At 39.4% G+C, this 16,467-nt stretch overlaps 1 protein-coding gene across 3 annotated transcripts in view; it reads right to left on the bottom strand.

Annotated features, from left to right (window-relative positions):
- Positions 1 to 285: 285 nt before the first annotated feature.
- The window catches only part of LOC101528508 (UDP-glucuronosyltransferase 2B17), a 93,455-nt gene continuing 77,273 nt past the window's right edge, over positions 286 to 16,467 (bottom strand). For 2 of the 3 annotated variants that reach the window (XM_058667245.1, XM_004596215.4), the window contains exon 6: positions 11,595 to 12,062. In XM_058667245.1, coding sequence (XP_058523228.1) covers positions 11,786 to 12,062 — 277 coding nt within the window. In that variant the 3' untranslated portion in view covers positions 11,595 to 11,785. Of the gene's footprint in view, positions 364 to 11,594; positions 12,063 to 16,467 lie in introns of those variants that run through there. The other variant, XR_009245859.1, reaches the window with a different exon arrangement.

The raw sequence follows: 16,467 nt of genomic DNA, 5'->3' as shown, positions 1-16,467 counted from the left end.
GGGGGGAGGGTTTGGGGAGGGGCGGGGGGAATCCCAGTGCATAAAAAAATGTATCACATAATGCAATGTAATTAATTTAAAAAAAGGAAAAAATAAAAGTTAGATTGAAAAGAAAAAAAAAGAAAGATAGGATCTGAAAGATTTAGACATACAAGCTTTAAAACAGCAGAGGAAAGAATGAGAGATCACATAACATTTAAGATAGGATAACAGGGACCAGGGGACCAGAGGCACTCACCAGGGAAATAGGAGAGCACAATTAAGATACAACAGTTTTATTAGATTGAGTCCAATTCATCTCTATAAAGTTATTAGGGTCTTTTCTTTACTTGCAGATTACAACAAAGGTGTCAACAACCACCACTACTAGATATTATAAAGGTCCAATGTTCCTTGATTTAACAAAATGTTCCACAGGTAATTCAAATTTTAATTTTATTATGTATGAGAGGAATTTAATTATTTTATATGGATGACTGACCTCATGGCATAGAAGATTTACCCACTGCCTGAGACACTGGCATGGCATATGGATGCTGGTTCATGTCATGGCTGCTCTACTTCTATTCTAGCTTCCTAATAATGACATGGGCAAAGCAGTAGATGACTTATGTGGCCTCTGCCTTTCAAACAAATAAAAAAAATCATAAAAAATGTTTTTGACTAGGTGGAATGGATAGACAATGTGAATTTTCCATAAAAATTTTGAAATCTTGTGTCTTTATGTGTAGCTCACATTGATTACTTTCAATTTGCGTGTTCCTTAAGTTTTTGTGAGGGAGAAAGGATTGTTTATTTATGTATTTGAAAATAAAAGAGAAATAGAAAAAAAGAGAGAATGATCCTCATTTGTAGGCCCATTCCCTAGATAGCCTAAAAAGCTAAGGATCAGCAGGGTGAAATCAGGGGCCAGGAGCTTCATCAGGGTCTTCTGTGTGTGTATCAGGAGATCAAACACTTGGATCATCTTTCACCACTTTTCTGACGTCACCTGCCGGGAGCCTGATGGGAAGTAGGGTACCTGTTAGAGGACGCCTGCGTCATTGGTGGCCAACCTCAAAATATTTATCTATTCGTTTATGTGTTTATTTGTCTATTTATTTATTATTTTTAAAGGATTTAATTTTATTTAAAAGACATAGTTATAACAGAGAGCAGGAAAGACAGACAGAGATTTTTCATCCACTGCTTCACATGCTAAATGATCCAAACACCAAGGGATGGATTGGTCTGAAGCAAACAGCCAGATTTTCATCTCAATTTCCCACTTCAGTGCAGGTGCCATGCTCTTAGGAAAGCTCCTGCTGGTTTTCCAGGCACTGTCCCAGCTAATGGTGTGAGCTGGATCCTAGGTGCAGCTAATGGTGTGATCTGGATCCTAGGTGTAGCTAATGGTGTGAGCTGGATCCTAGGTGTCCCAGCTAATGGTGTGAGCTGGATCCTAGGTGTAGCTAATGGTGTGAGCTGGATCCTAGGTGTCCCAGCTAATGGTGTGAGCTGGATCCTAGGTGTAGCTAATGGTGTGAGCTGGATCCTAGGTGTCCCAGCTAATGGTGTGAGCTGGATCCTAGGTGTCCCAGCTAATGGTGTGAGCTGGATCCTGGGTGCAGCAGCGGGATTTGAACCAATGTCCATAGGTGGTGCCAGAGTCATAGGTGCTTGGCTTTCTACGTCACAGAGCAGGTCACAGTGCAGTCATTATTTTTAAAACGTTTCCTATTATATAGAGTATATAAAAGATTTATATTTTAACTTTACTTTCATCTATATATTTTATATGTCAACAATCTGTCATTTTGAGGTTTCATAGATAGGTGCATACAAACTGACATTAATATTATTGTAAGATTTTCAAATTAATACCATGAAATGTTGATTTTCAGCACTGATTGTTTTGTCTGCTTCCGATTTTAATATAGCTAAAAAAGCTTATAATGGTAACTAAACTTTTCTTCTCTTTCTACATGCACTCTCTTGCTTGTACTAAAATGTCTTGTAAAAACAGGTATATGGTTAGTAGCTGTCATCCAGTTTGACAACATTTATCTTTGAATGATTATTGTCCTTATATTTGGTGTAAGTTCTAATGTAATTATTGTACATTATACATTGAAGGTTTCTGCTTAAAGCAAATCTCCAGACAGATTATTTCATAAAAAGATACTAAAATATTGGATTACAGTGTTTGGCATTAAGGCTGGAATTAATTTTAATACATAACAGGTATCTTGGTCTGACAAAAAGTAAAAAGTGTTCCATCATAATGTTTTGATAAGAATTTGTTAAAACTATGAATATACTAATTTCATTTGAATTATATACTGTGTCTAATATTTATGCTTTATGGTACAAAATATGTGAAAATAAGTCTCCAAAATCTTTAAAACAACTGAAAATAAAAACCAATATTTGGGCAAAAAGCCATGTACTTTCAGAAAGTTTAGTTGTTTCACTTAATCATATTTCTTCACTGGCATCATTATTTTCTTCTTAAATTTTCATCATGTACAAATTTCATTCTTTCATTTAGTTAAACACATTAAAATATTTGTGTATAACATTGTGTTACCCATTACTAATCAACCTGCAAATCCATAGGTTGATTTGCAGCTTTCAAACAACTGGTTGAAAATAAAGCACATATTACAATAGTTATATTATCTTTATTTGTGAAATCAAATGAAAATAGCAAGTGAAACACACAGAAAGATGAAAATTCATCTATAATAATACCATATTTAAAAATCATTATACTCATGAAGGATTCTTGATGACTGTCTCTAAAACACTGAGCAAGTCTGTACTTGACATTGTGATGAATTCTGGTTTAAAAGCAGCTACTTTGGTCTTCACACAAGCAATACTATCAGACCGATCATCAAAAAAGGAATTCTAACCACAGGGGTGGCATGGGGTTTCGCCTCATAGATGCCATTGGTTCCATCATGAGTTATGAAAGTTTTAGTTTTAGCATGACACGAAGTGAGTGAATTTCAGAAAATGATTTACGTAAGTGTTGAAAATATAATGAGGAGTCACAGGTGTGTTCCCCTCCAAGAGCGTTCCCCAGAAGCCTGCTCCAGCACAATTAAATTCCCACGCACACCTCCTGTCTGCTATGGAAATGCTCACCAGCCCAAAGCTGCTTCCCAGCCGGCCTGCTCCCCAGGAACCTCACTAGCCACTCTGAACACTCGCTGCTCTCACCTAGAGTTTGTATCTTGGTGAGTCGTTGGAATCCACTTGCTTCAAATTCTGGATAATTGGTGTTAACAGCTTCTGTACATTGGAAAACTGAGTATATATTTTGCTGTTCAGAAGTTCTAGGCAAGCTTTTTGATGTTTTCTCCTCTTTGGCCACTGCCGATAATTCAGCACAAGGTAGCACCAAAATCCAAACTGATTTCCTTTCTTTCTTTTTTTTTTTTTTTTTCTCAATCTTAAAAAAAAATGACCTTACCTTTTTTTTAAAAATTTTTTTAATATTCATTTATTCATTAGTTACATTGCATTACATGACACAATTTCATAGGTACTGGGATTCCCCCCCTTCACCCCAAACCCTTCCCCCATCATGAATTCCTTCACCTTGATGCATAACCACAGCTCAAGTTCCGTTGAGGTTCCCTAATTAAAAGTTTACACCATACAGAGTCCATCATCCCACTTGTCCAGTTCAAGTTCAACGGCCTCTTAGGGAGGCCCTCTCAGGTTTGTAGGCAGAGCCAGCAGAGCGTCACCTCGATCAATTAGAAGCTCCAACATATCATCAGCAACAGTCCAGGTATGATGAGGCTGGTGCAGAGTCCACTGATTGACATAGTCCGTCTTAGGGTTTCCCCTTGTCCAATTTTCCGCTGCAAGCATAAAGCTGAGGTGGTTGATTCATCTTCTCCATTTTCCATCTTTTTTTGATTAATGCTTTGATTCCTCCATTTTGTTCAGGGGAATCCCCCTAAAAAAAACTTTGAGGCATTCCCAGTCCAGGCTCCTACATGTACTACTAGTAAGCACAGTGCTTGCCACCGTCCATCACTCCGATCAGCTGATGGTTTTAATCCCTGGGTTGGTTCTCTTCTGAGCCCCGACCTCTATTGGAACCAATGAGTATCGCATCTCTCCCCGGCTCTGCCCATCACACTCTCGTCCCTCACCTAAACCAGTGGGAGGAGTGCTGGTCGGGTGTTGCATTCCCTACTAGCACAGGCCATTTCACCTTGGCACACAGTTTCAGCACTTGGGCTTGCCAGTGGATGACATGAACCGACTCAGCCTGGTCTGCCCCAACCCGAGCCAAGTGTATTCCAGTGGGTCACATTCCAAAGCTTCTTCTGGGTTATTTACCTCCATGCTTCTTGTGTTTATTTGTAGAATCAGTGTCCTGTCAGAGGAACTGTTCAGGTTCCTCCCTCTGACTCCTTCATGGTGTCGGGCTTCACGCATTCCAGCAGGTCCTTCGGCCAGCTCCGCTCTTCAATCCATTCTGGTTCCTGCTGTTGAGAGTTTCAGCCCAGCCACGGCTCGTCCATACCCACGTATATCTCATATATGGCTCAGATGGGGTTGAGGCCTAACCGAGCCCGTCCAACGTCTATCCTGGTCCTCCGGAGCATCAAACTGTGCTGTGGTCTAATCCGGCATGGTGCGTCAAAGCCGAATTGATATTTGTGCCAAGGGATTACAACTGTGACCCGACCAGAACTCAGCCTCCCTCCAGTTCCTGTGCCCCTAAGTGGTAGGCTCCACGCAGCCAAGGCCTCCACCACGCTCTCCAACCAGGCCTGTTGCCAGCCAGTGTTAACTGTGCCAGAGGTTGCTCTGGTCAGCCCAGAGCGTCCTATAGACTGTCATGCCTCCTGCATAGACTCCACCGGCCCTTCTAAACCGTCCAATGGGGTCAGAGTGTCAGGGGATTGGTCCACGCATGCCTCACACATTCTAGCCCCGAGTATGGTCCTTGAATGCCAGTCAGTGTCATAGTCCTGCCTTCTGTGACCCCTCTGCTGATCCCTCATCCTATCAGGTAATGGGGCATCCTGCTGGACAAGCCCGGAATTTTGCCTTTTAAGTGAGCTGATGTTGGCGATCGGCACTATAAAGTGACTACAGGTTCTTCAGAGGAAGACTAAATGCCTTTGAAAAGCTTAAGGACTAATACATATTCTCAGAGTACTGTGGGTTCAGCACGGAGCGTCTCACGCAGCATATCAGAGAAACCAAATTCCAGAACTTCCTGGCCGGGCGGCCAGTAGGCGAAGCCTGGTGCCAAATGGCGCACTGGCCGCCCGAGAGCCTCGCACCCCATGTACCTGCGCAGGTGGTGGAAAGCTTGACTGTGTTAGGCTGGAATCATGGCAGGGACCTTCGCACCTGGGCCGCATGGCGGCCCGGGGCCAAGCTGCTTGGGCCCCCGCCTGGATCTTGCTAGCTCCTCCCCCACTCCAGTCCCTGGCATGGCGGCTCAGAGGCGTTCCCAATCCGCTTCTCAGGGTGGACTGATACTCCTAAAGAAGACCTAGCTTATCACCAATCTGTGTGTGTGTGTGTGTGTGTGTGGTATGTGTGTTTCTCAGGATGGTTTTAGGGAAATTAAAAGAGATTAGTCCATTTCCTCCTGGGCAGTCTACATCTGGGAACTAAACAGCCTCTTGTCTCTGTTCTGTAGTCATTGTCTGGGATTCTAGCTAGCAAGATCTCACTGTGAAGCCTTGGACTCGAGCAGTAACTTGCTCCTTCTTCACTCCTTTTCCTCTGAAAAGATGATGACTATGTGTTGTGCTACTTGGGCTTGAAGTCAGATGAATATGGCTGGGCTGGAATACAAGCCTCGTGCTATAAGTGGGTACAGGGGTTCCATTCACAGACACTGATATAGCTGTTTAAAGTTGAATGCTCCTACAGAGAGCCTCAACACATGCAACACATTTGTAGTATATTACTTGCTCATTCAACTGCTGAATTTAATACGTTTGTTTTTAAAAAGATTTATTTATTTATTTATTCATTTATTTATTTATTTTGGAAAGGAGGACTTAAAGAAAGAAAGATCTTCCAAGTGGCTGCAATAGCAAGAGCTCAGCAAATCTGAAGCCAGGATCCAGGAGCTTCTTCCGAGTCCCCCAAGGCTTTGAGAATCCTCTGCAAAATTTCCAGGCCAAAGCAAAGAGCTGCATGGGAAGTGGAGGAGCGGAGGCACGAACTGGTGCCCACATGGGATCTCAGCACGAGCAAGGCGAGGATTTAATCACTGAAGCACTTACATCACCTTTTAAAATGAAGAATTTTATAGCTTCTTCATAATACATTGCTTATGAGTACCATGTTGTTCAATCTTGGAAATACAATGTTAATCTATTGGAAAATCAGTTCCTGCACAAATATTAAAAGAGCAAATTCAAATAGGCAATAAACATGTGACAAAATACTCAGGCTTCCTAGTTATCAGGGAAATAAAAATGAAAAACATTTTGAGGTTCTGCCTAACTCCAGTTAAATTGGCCTGCATTCAGAGCTCTACTAACAACACCTGCTGGCATTGATGTGGGAAGAGAAGTACCCGCCTTCACTGGGGGTGGGAGTTTAGGCAAATACAACCATTATGGAGGTCAGTATGCAGAGTGCAAAGACAACTGAAAATTGGCCTGCCATATGACCTAGACTCCCACTTGGGAATTTGTTCAAAGGAAATGAAATCTGTATATAAGAAAGGGATCTGTAATCCTGCATTTACAGCAGCACAATCTACAGTAGCAAAGACATAGAAACAACCCAGATGCTTGTCAAAAAAGGAATGGATAAAGAAACTTTTGTACATCTACTCAACAGAATAATGCTTAGCCATTAAAAAGAATGAAATTCTACCATTTGCAACCAAATGGTCCCAAGTAGAGATTGTTATCCTCAGTGAAACAAATCAATCCCCAAACAATAAGAATCACATGTTCTCTCTGATATATAGCAGCTTTCATGTAAAATATGAGATCAACAGCCCTTACAATAATGCTTTTGCTAGATCTCAAGGATTTTATTACTTTATTTTCATTTTTATTGCCAAGTCAGATATATAGAGAGGAGGAAAGACAGAGAGGAAGATCTTCCATTCGATGATTCACTCCCCAGGTGACTGCAACAGTCGGTGCTGCGCTGATCTGAAGCCAGGAGTCAAGAAATTCCTCTAGGTCTCCCACTCAGATGCAGGGTCCCAAGGCTTTGGGCTGTCTTCGACTGCTTTCCCAGGCCACAAGCAGGGAGCTGGATGAGACGCTGAGCAGCTGAAATTAGAACTGACTCCCGCCATGCCAGGCCCCCAATTTTAATATTTTTAAAATTTTCATTTCTGGAAAAAAAACCCTTTTATTCCTTTCTAATTTCTTCACTGACTTATAGGTCATATAGTAGCATCATTTTCTTCAAGAAGCATTTTGATTTTCTTTTTTATTTCTTCAGCTACAACATTGGTAATTTCCTTGCATGTTATTGTACCTTATGTTATTGTAAATTTTCTATTTTCTTCCTGTTGATTTTGTTTCATGCCTTTCATTTGAACAGTTTTATAAGTAGCACTTAATAGAAACTATCATATCCAGATGTGAAGATACAATGAACTATGCATTTCTACTTTCAAGTCAAAGATTGGCGCCTAATGAAACTGTTAACCATAACTTGACAATGGGATGCTAGAATCTCTGCAATTGTCCATCTCTACAATTTCAGGATACACTTAAATAACAGAATGATGGGCTTATGATCATTTATGGAGGACTGCACTACTATAATGATACAGGGGAAATCAATGCAGGGGGCGGAGCTTTGGGGAGGCGAGTAGGGAAATTCCAGAGCCTATGGAACTGTATCATGAAATAATAAATAAACAAAACTTTTCTAGGAAATGTCAGCAAATTAACAGCTTCGGTAATAGTGTTAAAGTAGGAAAAAATAAAATGTCCTATTGGAACACTGGCATGTACCAGAGATATTTAGAATATTTTAAGTGTATTTGTCATAGAACAGATTACAGGATTGTCAGATATCATAACATTAGCCATTGCCATCTCTATAACAATGTTCATGTAGATTTCCATTGTCTGTCACTCTTTCAACCAAATCCTAAGCTCTCCTCCTTTTCAACTTCTCCAACTCTATTTGAAAGCAAAGCATTTTGAATTCTGTTATGAAACACATGTTGATCTTATCATGACTTTCTCCTTGATTCCAGGGATGTTTAGGTATTTCAGGCTCTTTAAGATGGCCTGGCTCCTCATGGCTGCTTCAAATTTGTCTACCTCCTTATTTAGTCTGTTGCTATAGAAACTTGCAGTCCTAGAAACTGCCTTGCTGTTTTGTTATCTTTTACTCATCCCTCATTTCTTCTTCTGTTCCCATACAGGTCTAGATTCCTCTTTGTTTATCTGTGTCCGTGGGACACTTGCTATGTTGCCTTATGAATCATCCTTGGCATGTGGTCTTTCCCTATAGTATTTTCCACACAATTCAACTTACTTGTCTCCAGTCTCTCAATTCAAGTGGGAATTGAAGTGTGTGGCAGATACTGTAGTTAATGTTTATCTGCACTGCCAGCACCTTGCTCTGGGGAATGCTATGGCATTTATAAACATTCTTTGGGAGATAAATGTGAAGACATTCTTTGCAGAAATGATGATTATTCTTAGTATGTTAAATCTCAAGGACCTTAATTTAACGCATTTGACCATATACTCATTATCTGATATGTGCTATTTCCTCCTGTGAGAGTATTATTTTATTCCTGTTTGTTTCAAAGGCTGAGTTACAGAAAGAACAGAAAAATGCATATGTATATGTGTATGTGTCTATGTAGAGAGAGAGAGAGAAAGAGAGAGGAGAGAACTTTGAAATCAATGTTTTTCTCTCCGTTTGGCCACTAGGGCCAGACATGAACTAATCTGAAGGCAGTTACATAGCGCTTCTTCCAGGTCCCCCATGTGGGTCTAGGGGCCCAAGGACTTGTGCCTTCCTCCACTGCTTTCCAAGGTTATCAGCAGGGAGGTGGATCTGGTGGAGCTCCCCAGACTAAAATGGGTACCACAATGGGTTACTCATATCATATAAGGAAACTTAGCTTGTTGACACAGCACCTGCCCTGAGACAACTTTGCACTCAACTCTGAAGGGTGTGGGCACTTTTATGTGATAAAATATTTTTAGCTCTGAATGAATGAGTTGCTCAGGAAGAACCAATTTCCTCAGTACAATCCAGATTGTACTTACACAAACACGAGCAACAATTCTAAGTTCATCAGGTCCTTTTCGTAAAGTTTTACAACTCAGCTTATTTAATGTTAAATTGTATTTTGTTTACAGATTTAGGGACTACTTAAAAAATTAAAAACTTCTCCCACTGATAAATGCTGCAGTAGGTGAAAGAAGCCTGTGGCCTCTCCTGGAACCCCGTTCTAGAGTTGACGATCCCCACAAGGGGAGGGTGATAAGAACTTGGCATTTCATCCGAATACCCAGGAAAGAAAGAAAAAAAAGATAACAACTGACAAGAGCACTTGTTGAGTGGCAGAGTGCAAAGGGGAGTGGCTGCAGTGTGTGTGTACTTTCCCTTCTCTCCAGAGCCTGACCACAGTTAGGAAAGCAGTGAGTCAGGAGTCTGGCAGCCCAATTCCAGAATCCCCAGGCAGCCTCCAGGCGCTCCTCAGGAGGAGTATCCTACCCACCTGGGGCTGAGAGCAGCAGACCCAGGGGAAGTCTTTGACACCAGGAAGTACACCCATGTCCAGAAGGGGAGTACCCTGGAAGCATGAGGTCACTGTAGGGTCACACACAATGGAATAAAGAAAGGTAAAAGGCCATTGGGTGTATCTTGCTTCTCGAAGCAGTAGCCCTCAGTGTGCAAACCCTCCAGGAGCAGCAGTCTGGATTATTTTTTTCTCTCCTAGGGGTGGACAGAAGCTTTGGTGAGGCAAACATTAAATAGCTAATGCTGCCATGGCAGAACATGGATGAAAAGTGGGGATACAGACAGATGAAAGCTCTTCAAAGAAGGGATTTAGAACCATTAGCAATTATTCTACATGGTAAGAATTATTTAATGGCAATGCCAAATATGGAAATTATTTTTTCATCACCATTTCTCAATTCCTGTTTAGTCAGAAAACTGACTCACGATCACACCATTCTCTACCACCATAGGTTTTCAAAATCTGGCCTCCTTTTGACCCAAATGTTGAAAGAAAATGAGGTTAATCTTTCTCTTTTAATTCTACTTGGCCACAATATAAAATCATTACTGAGTTTATAAGAAGAGGATTTGCTTAAGCATGGGACAAATCCATGTTTAATATTTTTAGAACTGTATTTCCCTAGTGAATTCACCATTTTTTCATTTTTATAATGTATTTGATAATTTCTTCATGTTTTTGCTAATTTTTTTGCCTTCTTTCAACTACGCTAGTAATTGTGCTCACCATTGTGATTTTGACTTGATTTGCTCTAATACTATTGAGAAACTTATGTTGAGCACATATTCATATGCTTATTGGACAATCATGCATTTTAATGTCTGTTAAGACTGGTCATTTTTGATTAAATTGTTATTATTTGGTCAGCTGATGTGTATACTTTAATATGAAGTTCAAAATTTGAAATATAATTTTTACTCTTCTCACTTTAAATATTTTACTGCTGCATTTTAATTGTTTATATGGTATAAGATGTGTTAATTATATACATGGGATTCTTGCATATTTATCAAATATGTATGGTTATCATATCCTTCACCTCCTGTAATTATCATTTCTTTGTAGTGAGAATATTTATTTGTCTTAAAGCTTTATTTATTTTTATTAGAATGATAGATTTACAGAGACAAACACAGAAAAAAAGTTCTTCAGTCCACTGATTCACTTCCGAAGTGGCCCCAACAGCCAAAGTTGAGCTGATTCAAAGCCAAAAGCCAGCAGTTTCCTCTGGGTTTTCCATGCTGATACAGGGTCCCAAGACTCTGTGCTACTTCCCACCCCCACATTTACTACTTTCCCAGGCCACAAGCATGGAACTGGATTGGGATGTGGAGCCACAGGGACACAAACAGGCACCCAAATGGGATCGTGGCTTGTGCGAGGCAAGGATTTAGCCACTGAGCCATTGTGCCAGGCCCCTGTGGTAAAAACATTAAAAAAATACTATTTTATGTGTGATTGTAAAACTTTATTGCCAATGTTAGTGCCTTAAGAGACAACAAAAAAATATACCTGATTATCAAACAGAAGAATAAATTTAGGAATTTACAAATACATTAAATTTAACACCATGCTTTTATATGATGAATGTGTCAGTGTAGAAATCAATGGATTAGCTAAAAATTTCCATTGGAAAATTGAAAATGGAAGAATAACATACACTCAAGGGCGAAAGGTCAGATCTGAAAGATTTAGACATACAAGCTTTAAAACAGCAGAGGAAAGAATGAGAGATTACACAGGATTTAAGATAGGATAACAGGGACCAGGGGGCCAGACGCACTCCAGGGAAATAGGAGAGCACAATTAACAGACAACAGTTTTATTAGATTGAATCCAATTCATTTCTATGAAGTTATTAGGGTCTTTACTTGCAGGTTACATTGAAGGTGTCAACAACCATCACTACTAGATAAGTGAGTCTTAGTCTTTGGTTTTCCTACTCCCACACTTGAGGCCTTCTGGCAACCAAACTGACCTACGTTATAGCCTCAGCTTGCTGAATTAAGCCGGGGACAGCTCATCTATCAGGTGTTCCTCCTTCAAGTTAGCATACTTGATCTACTCCCTTTTCCTCTTAACACTTTTAACAAACATCCGGTAACAAAAGAGACAACATTTGATGATGATGAGTGCAGCAGTGGCCACACAGGCCAGCAGGAACCCAATCACATCCAGAGAGTGGTACTGGTACCAGGTGAGGTCGTGAGCTGCAACCCGCAGGTGTTTGGCTCCCTTGTGGCGCATGACATGCTCAATCCAGAAGGCTGCTCGGTCCAGGGGCTTCATGGGGTGATCGTGGTGAATTCTTGATAATGTCATCGCATTCTCTTTATACCTAAAGGGAAAACATAAAGATATTAACATTGCAAGGAAATCTAGTTAAGAATATGATATTGTCTTAAAATAAGTAGTGTACATATAAATGAAGAAAAAGTGAAAATTTTTTTTTTAATACAGAGAGGAGGAGAGACAGAGAGAAAGATCTTCTGTTTGATGATTCACTCCCAAAGTAGCACCAACGGCCGGAACCGTGCTGATCCAAAGCTAGGAGCCCAGAGCTCTTCCAGGTCTTCCCGGTGGGTGCAGGGTCTCGAGGTTTGGGGTGTCTTCCATTGCCTTCCAGGCCCTAAGTAGGAAGCTTTATGGGAAGCAGGGCTGCCAGGACACAAATCATTGTTCATATGTGATCCTGGCACGTGCAAGGCAAGGACTTTACCCACTAGGCTACTGCGCCAGGCCCTGAAATGTAATTTATCAGATGATTTAATAAATTTTTGCTGGACTTTTATCTGGTGACCAGATTTAAACTGTGTCATTAAATAAATAAAAAATGAGAATTGAAATGATAGCTTAAATATTATGTGTTTGAGCAGTATATTGTCTTCTTAATATTTCATGCTGCTGGTTACTAGACTTAGAACAGAATCTTAAACTTTTTTTTTGACTATTGATTTCAAAGCATGACACACTACAAATGTCTTTTTTTATTGCTTGCCCAATACACACACATTTCTAGGCACCTTTGTGATTTTGCTTTGATACCATGAAGCATTCTCCGCATTTAGCTCCCTTAATGTTATTGCTCCATGTTGTCTGCAGGGTGATTTACCCTGCATCTCCCCTGAGCTTGATTTTACCTCTTGATGGATGACATTAATACTTTCTCAGAAGCTCTTCCTGTCAATATATGTTAGTATTTGTAGCCAACTCTCCTGCTGCTTTATGATTGTTTTTGCTTTAATGGGATACTTTTTCTTTTTAAAAAAAACATTTGTTTTGATTTATTTATTTTAATTAGAAAGTCAGTTATACAGAGAGGAGAGACAGCGAGGAAGACCCTCCCTCTGCCAATTCACTCCCGGAGTGGAGTGGCCAGAATGGTCAGAGCTGAGCCAAAATGAAGCCAGAAGCCAGTAGCCTCCTCTGGGTTTCCCACACAGGTGCAGGGTCCCAGTGCTTTGGGCCGTCCTCGACTGCTTTCCCAGGCCACAAGCAGGGAGCTGGATGGAAAGTGGGGCCACCAGGATCAGAATCAATGCCCACATGGGATCCCAGCATGAGCAAGGTGAGAATCGTTGCCACTAGGCTACTGCGCTGGGATTTAATATGATAATTTTACAATATAGTATAGAAATATTTTATACAAATAGATTTATGTTGGACAAATATGAAAATATGCAGATATCCTGAGTGAGTTGCTGGCAGCTTCATAATTGCCTGAAAAACTGTGGTGCAGGGAAGACATCCAGCACCTCCTGTCAGGTGACCACCCTTGCACAGCTGGGGAGAAGCACTGACCACTTTCCCAAAGTAAGTACTTCCTATTTTATGTGTCACACACTAATTCTGCTTGGTAATATACTGGATTCTTACAAAGTGCATTCATTTTTAGAATAAAAATAGTTGCTTAATTGCATTCCTGTATTATATCTCAATGTGTTGTGTTTAATTCCATGATTGTATTTTGATTCAATGACAGAGAGCTTTAGGTTGTTCACAGTTTCTCACTATTATTTCTAATGCAGTTACACACAATTTGTACACATTTTGTGGTTTATTTATCTGCATATTTTTGGCTTGGTAAACACTTACAGGTTGATTTCCTAAGATAAATATCTGTGTGCAATTATGATTTTTAAAAATATTATTTTCGAAGTGTATTATTTCCTTTCCAATAGTTATAGCTGTTTCAGTTTCTTTTTCCAAATTTTTTTACAATGCATTCTGTATATGAATTAGTAATTTTATTAATTTTGTTTGAATGCTGAGAGACAGAGAAAAAGAAACAGATATGAGTGAAGGGCCCTTCCTTCTCCTGGTTCAGTGTACAAGTGCTAGCAATAGCCCACATTGGGCCAGGCAGTGCAGGAGTCTGGATCCCAATCAGTTCTCCATTGTGTTGAAGGGCTAAGTACTTAGTTCATCACCTGTTGTCCCTAAGGGTGTACTTTAGTGAAAGCCTATATTCAAAAGCAAAGAGGGGAGCTGAACTCAGGCACATAGGATGAAGACCTCCTGTAACAAAGGCCTGACCCATATCATTTTGCTCGAAACTTTCCAATCTGTTTTTCCTATGGCTTAGCATATGGTACAGTCAATATTGTTGAAGGATGTGCAATTTCAAATATGATACGTGTGAATATAAATGGGTGCATATATATATATATACAAAAAGTTTGTATATTTATGTTTAACTCAGTATATATGAGGAGGTTACAAAATTATTATGAAAATGGAATTAAATGATATTTTGATGATGGCACATGTTAGCAATGCTTTCATAATTTTTGTATTACGCATTTTCATTATTGTGTATCTTGATTTTTAAAAAGGTCCTAGAAATAATATATTTTAAATTTGGTACGATTGAGAGGAATTAAAAATATTTTGTTTGGATGACTGACATTGTGTTACTTAAGAGTTACACCCTGTGACACTGCCATACCTATGAATTTTGGTTTAAGTCTCAGCTGCTCCATTTTCACTTCAGTTCCCTAATAATGCTGGGGAAAGCAGTAAAATAATGCTTAAGTGTCATATTTGCTATAGATAATAAAAATGTGTTTGGAAAAGTGAATTGAGAGACAATTTTGAAACCTTCTGGTGCCATGTGGATGGCAGTATGTGTTTCTCATATTAGTTACTTACAATAATTGTGGGTTTTTGAAAATGATATATATATATATTTGAAAATCAAAACTACAGAAACAAGAGAGAATTGGAGAGAGAGAGAAAGACAGACACAGAGAAACCCTGTAACTTTTGGTTCAGTCTCTAAGTAGTCTCAACTGTTAGGGATTTACCAGGCCAAAGTCAAGAGACAGGAACATAATCTGGGTCTCCCATGTCCATGTCAGGGGCACAAAGACCTGGCCTCTGTTTTACTACTATTCTGGGTCCATTAGCAGGGTTGTGGGTGTGAAGTGCAGTAGCTGGGAAAAGAATCCATACCCAGGTAAGAGAGCCTACAGCCTGGTGACTTGCCTTCCAATTGTAATTTATTCCCTATTTTTATCATTTAGTTTGTAGGATTTATTCTTATTTTTAAAAGTAGAGTTACAGAGAGAGAAGGACAAATAGCGAAAGCTTCCATCTAGTGATTCCCCCTGCAAGTGGCACAAATGGAACAGCTGGGGTAGTCTGAGGCAAAGAGTCAGTAGTTTTATCCAGGTCTTCTATCTGGGTGCAGGATCACAAGCACTTGATAATAGTTGCGATTTTTATATGTGCTTCCAAAATGAGCATGTCAATATTGGTATAATAATAGATGTTGAATGATATTGACTATTCTAGAGAATACATATTCCACAACCTCATATCTTATGAAGGCTGAAAATTTTGGTTATTTAAGATAATTCTTTAAAATTATGTAGTCCTGTGCTTCAAAAGACAAATTCAAGATAATGGCAAATCAATTGTTTAGTGTTAGGGATATTTAGAAATCATATTTCTGATAAGAGATTTGTATATATCACATAAAAACAATTCTGGGAACTCAAGAACAAACGAGAAGTAACTTACATACAAAGACAAGCGATTGTGATAGCTCTTTGCTCAAAAAAGATAAATTAATAGTCAAAAATGACAAAAAAAATTGTTTACGTCTTCAACCATAAGAGAAATGGAAACCAAGAGCTAAAACGAGACATCGTATTGCACTCAGTAGGCTAGTTACAACAAAACAAAGAAACATTAAAGCATTAGCAGTGATGGGTTTGATGGAAACCTCCCATATCACAGGTAGAAATGTCAACATCACAATTAATTTTGAAAATATTTGGAACATTTTCATTAAGATGCAAATCATAAGTTACTAAAAACTTACGTTTAAGCAAAATAGCATATATATTGCTATGTTAATCACCAAAGTTTCAGGCAAATTATCCCTAACAGATTAGTTAAATGGAAACATAGTGTTTTATATCCAATCTTAAAGAAAATTATATAGATACAAACACAAATTCACCAAACTGGATGAAACTGAGATACATTAGTGAAACTTTTGTAAGCAAAAGATACTAGACGCAAAGCACTGAATATTTTAGGATTGCATTGAAAGCAATCTCCAGATAGCTTGTGTTGAAACACGTAAAATAAAACATGTCTGTACAGGGTTTAGGATTAAAACAACAACAGTCATTTTTAGGGCATGTCATATCGTTTTGCTCTGGTGAAAAAAATCATGAACATTGTATTTTCATAAGATTTGTTAAGCATAAAAGTATATTTAAATCATTTGT

The sequence above is a fragment of the Ochotona princeps genome, chromosome 7, assembly GCF_030435755.1.
Source record: "Ochotona princeps isolate mOchPri1 chromosome 7, mOchPri1.hap1, whole genome shotgun sequence".
Classification (NCBI taxonomy): Eukaryota; Metazoa; Chordata; class Mammalia; order Lagomorpha; family Ochotonidae; genus Ochotona; species Ochotona princeps.
Note: the sequence above shows the minus strand (reverse complement) of the source record. Positions and strands in the feature narration are given on the sequence as shown.